General features: G+C 63.9%; 1 protein-coding gene across 1 annotated transcript in view; it reads left to right on the top strand.

The window, feature by feature from the left end:
- Window positions 1-9: 9 nt before the first annotated feature.
- The window catches only part of CPT1B (carnitine palmitoyltransferase 1B), a 76,881-nt gene continuing 73,407 nt past the window's right edge, over window positions 10-3,483 (top strand). The window contains exons 1-7 of the mRNA XM_014961950.1: window positions 10-150; window positions 253-392; window positions 1,322-1,493; window positions 2,283-2,384; window positions 2,465-2,602; window positions 3,139-3,216; window positions 3,304-3,411. Of these exons, the coding sequence (XP_014817436.1) occupies window positions 10-150; window positions 253-392; window positions 1,322-1,493; window positions 2,283-2,384; window positions 2,465-2,602; window positions 3,139-3,216; window positions 3,304-3,411 (879 nt within the window). The remainder of the gene's footprint in view (window positions 151-252; window positions 393-1,321; window positions 1,494-2,282; window positions 2,385-2,464; window positions 2,603-3,138; window positions 3,217-3,303; window positions 3,412-3,483) is intronic.

Raw genomic sequence — 3,483 nt, 5'->3', positions numbered from 1 at the left:
CCCCCCACCATGGCGGAAGCTCACCAGGCCGTGGCCTTCCAGTTCACCGTCACCCCCGAGGGCTTGGACTTCCACCTCAGCCGGGAGGCCGTCAAGCAGCTCTACCTCGCTGGGATCTCCTCCTGGAAGAAGCGCTTGGTCCGCGCCAAGGTGGGACCAGCCGGGGGCAGACGGACAGAGGGACCCCGTCCCCACCGTCCCCACCCCCGCCAGGTCCTGGCCACCCTGACCCCCATCTCCCTGTGCCCACAGAACAGCTTCCTGACCGGCGTCTACCCCGCCTCCCCCTCCAGCTGGATGGTGGTCGTGTTGGCCACCGCCGGCTCCTTCTACTGCCAGGTGGACCCCTCCCTGGGGATCATCGCCCGCATCCGCCACTGCCTGCCCGAGAGGTGAGAGCGGGCGGCTCAGCTGGGGGGGAGACCACCCCCCAAACCATGGACATGGTCCCACCAGTCACATCCCCTGGGGCAGACCACCCCCCAATGTCTCAGCCCATGGGCACGGTCCCACCAGTCACATCCATCCCTTGGTGAGGACCATCCCCCATGTCCCAACCCATGGACATGGTTCCACCAGCCACATCCCTTGGTGAGGAACAAACCCCCCACGAACCATGGGCACGGTCCCACCAGCCACATCCTCTGGGGGAAACCACCACCCCCAACCCATGGGGACAGTCCCACCTGCCTTGTCTCCCAGGGGCACCCACCCCACATGTCCCCAACCCCACCAGCATAGCCATGGGGGACTGAAGCATCTCACAGGGGTGGTCCCACCCCACACACCCCTACCCCTGGGGCATAGCCCCACTTGGGAACCTCCCCTGGGAGTCCCACTGCGTGTCCCCCAACACCCATGTCCCCCAACCATGGTCATGGCCTTGCCTGGGGACATCCTGGTGGGGGTCCTACCCTTGATGTCACTGGTTGCCACTGGGACCCAGTGGTGGCTACAGTCACCTCACTGGTGGCCACAGGGACATCATTGATGGCCACGGGGACCCCTAGGTGGCCAGAGGAACCCCACTGTTTGCCACTGGAACCTCACTAGTGGCCTCGGGGATGTCACCTGTGGCCATGGGGGCATCACTGGTGGCCTCGGGGATGTCACCTGTGGCCACGGGGGCATCACTGGTGGCCAAGGGGATCCTTTGGTGTCCATTGGAACCTCTCTGGTGGCCACTGACATATCATTGGTGGCCACAGGGACCCCGCTGGTGTCCATGGGGACCTCACCGGTGGTCATGGGGACATTACTGGTGACCACTGGGGATCTCGCTGATGGCCAACCCATCATGTACCCGCCTCTGCCCCCGCAGCCAGCTCCTGAGCCCCGAGAGCCGGACGGTGGCGAGCGCCATGATCTTCTCCACCGGCGTCTGGCTCTCGGCCGTCCTGCTCTTCCGGCAGACGCTGAAGCTGCTCCTCTCCTACCATGGCTGGATGTTCGAGCCCCACGGCAAGATGAGCCGCAGGACCAAGATCTGGGTGGTGAGTGGCACGGGCACCGGCCGGGCAGGGCAAGCGGTGCCAAGCGGGGTGCTGCGTGTCTCTGTCCATGCGTGTGTGCACACGCGTGTGTGCATGTGGACATGCAGCACAGGGGGCTGGGGGGGGCTGAGAAGCTGCTGCTGACGGTGGGGAGGAGCTGAGGTTGCTCCGTGGCAAGGAGACAGGGGGTGCCGGTGGCCATGGGGGGCTGCAGGAACCAGGCAGCAAGGCTGAGGTGACATGGACACTGCAGGGCTGGGACAGGGGACACTGTGGGGCTGGGACAGGGGAAACTGTAGGGATGGGATGGGACAGTGTTCAGGGATGGGACAGGGATGCTGTGGGGCTGGGACAGGGGACACTGTGGCGATGGAATGGGGACACTGTAGGGATGGGATGGGACAGGGGACACTGCAGAGATGGGGACACTTCGGGGATGGGACAGGGACACTGTGGGGATGGGGACACTGTAGGGATGGGACAGTGATCAGGGATGCTGTGGGGATGGGACAGGGGACACTGCAGGGATGGGATGGGGACACTGCAGGGATGGGATGAAGACACTGCAGGGATGGGATGGGGACACTGCAGGGATGGGATGAAGACACTGCAGGGATGGGATGAAGACACTGCAGGGATGGGATGAGGACACTGCAGGGATGGGATGAGGACACTGCAGGGATGCGACAGGGGACAGTGTGGAGGGATGGGACAGGGGACATTATGCAGGGTTCTGCCCTGTCCGCTGTGTCCCCTCTGTCCCCTCCATCCCCTCCCTGTCCCCCCCAGGCGCTGATGAAGGTCCTCTCCGTCCGCAAGCCCCTTCTCTACAGCTTCCAGACCTCCCTGCCCAAGCTGCCCGTGCCCTCTGTGGAGGCCACCATCACCCGGGTAAGGGGCTGGGGTGGCACAGGCGGTCCCATTGCGGTGGGACGGGGGGGTCACACTGTGTCCCCTCCTTGTCCCCTCAGTACTTGGAGTCGGTGCGGCCGCTGATGGATGATGAGAAGTACAGGAAGATGGAGGCTCTGGCCAAGGAGTTCAAGGAGAAGACGGCTCCACGGCTGCAGAAGTACCTCATCCTCAAGTCCTGGTGGACCACCAACTACGTGAGTACCCTCAGCTTCTCCAGTGCTGGAGGAGGGCAGGGGACCACTGCTGCATGTCCCCTCCGATGGCCGTATGGTGTCCCCACCCCGATGACACATGACAGTGGTCCCCACCCCTCCAGCACTAGTGATGGTGACCCCAACCCAAGTCCAAGGTCCTACTGTCTCCCCATCATCATGTGAAGAGAGGACTTGGGTCCTCCTGGCTGCCCCAGCTGGGTCATTAAGGGCAGAGGGTATTGTCCCCATCCCTGTCCCCATCCATCCTGGTCCCCATCCTTGTCCCTGTCCCTGTCCCTGTTCATCCCTCTCCCCATCCCTGTCCCCATTCCATTCATGTCCCCATCCATCTGTGTCTCCATCCCTGTCCCCATCCTTGCCCTCATCCTTGTTCCCATCCATCCCAGTCCCCATCCCTGTCCCCATCCATCCCTGTCCCCATCCTTGCCCTCATCCCTGTCCCCATCCATCCCTGTCCCCATCCCTGTCCCCATCCATCCCTGTCCCCATCCTTCTCCTCATCCTTGTCCCTGTAGGTCAGTGACTGGTGGGAGGAGTACATCTACCTGCGTGGCCGTAGCCCACTCATGGTCAACAGCAACTACTACGCCATGGTAAGGGCTGGGGGGACACAGGGCCCACCACGGGCAGGACCGAACCCCCCAACCCAGTGCCCTCACCTGTCCCTTGTGTCCCCCCAGGATTTCCTTTACGTCAACCCCACGCACATCCAGGCTGCCCGGGCGGGTAACGTGGTACACGCCATCCTGCTCTACCGCCGCAAGCTGGACCGCGGGGAGATCCCCCCCGTGAGCACCCCGGGGGGGCTGGGAGGGGGCAGTGGGGCTGGGGGGCTTGGGGAGAGCAGGGGAGGTTGTGGG

Source organism: Calidris pugnax, unplaced genomic scaffold (genome assembly GCF_001431845.1).
Source record: "Calidris pugnax isolate Ruff unplaced genomic scaffold, ASM143184v1 scaffold459, whole genome shotgun sequence".
Taxonomy (NCBI): Eukaryota; Metazoa; Chordata; class Aves; order Charadriiformes; family Scolopacidae; genus Calidris; species Calidris pugnax.
Note: the sequence above shows the minus strand (reverse complement) of the source record. Positions and strands in the feature narration are given on the sequence as shown.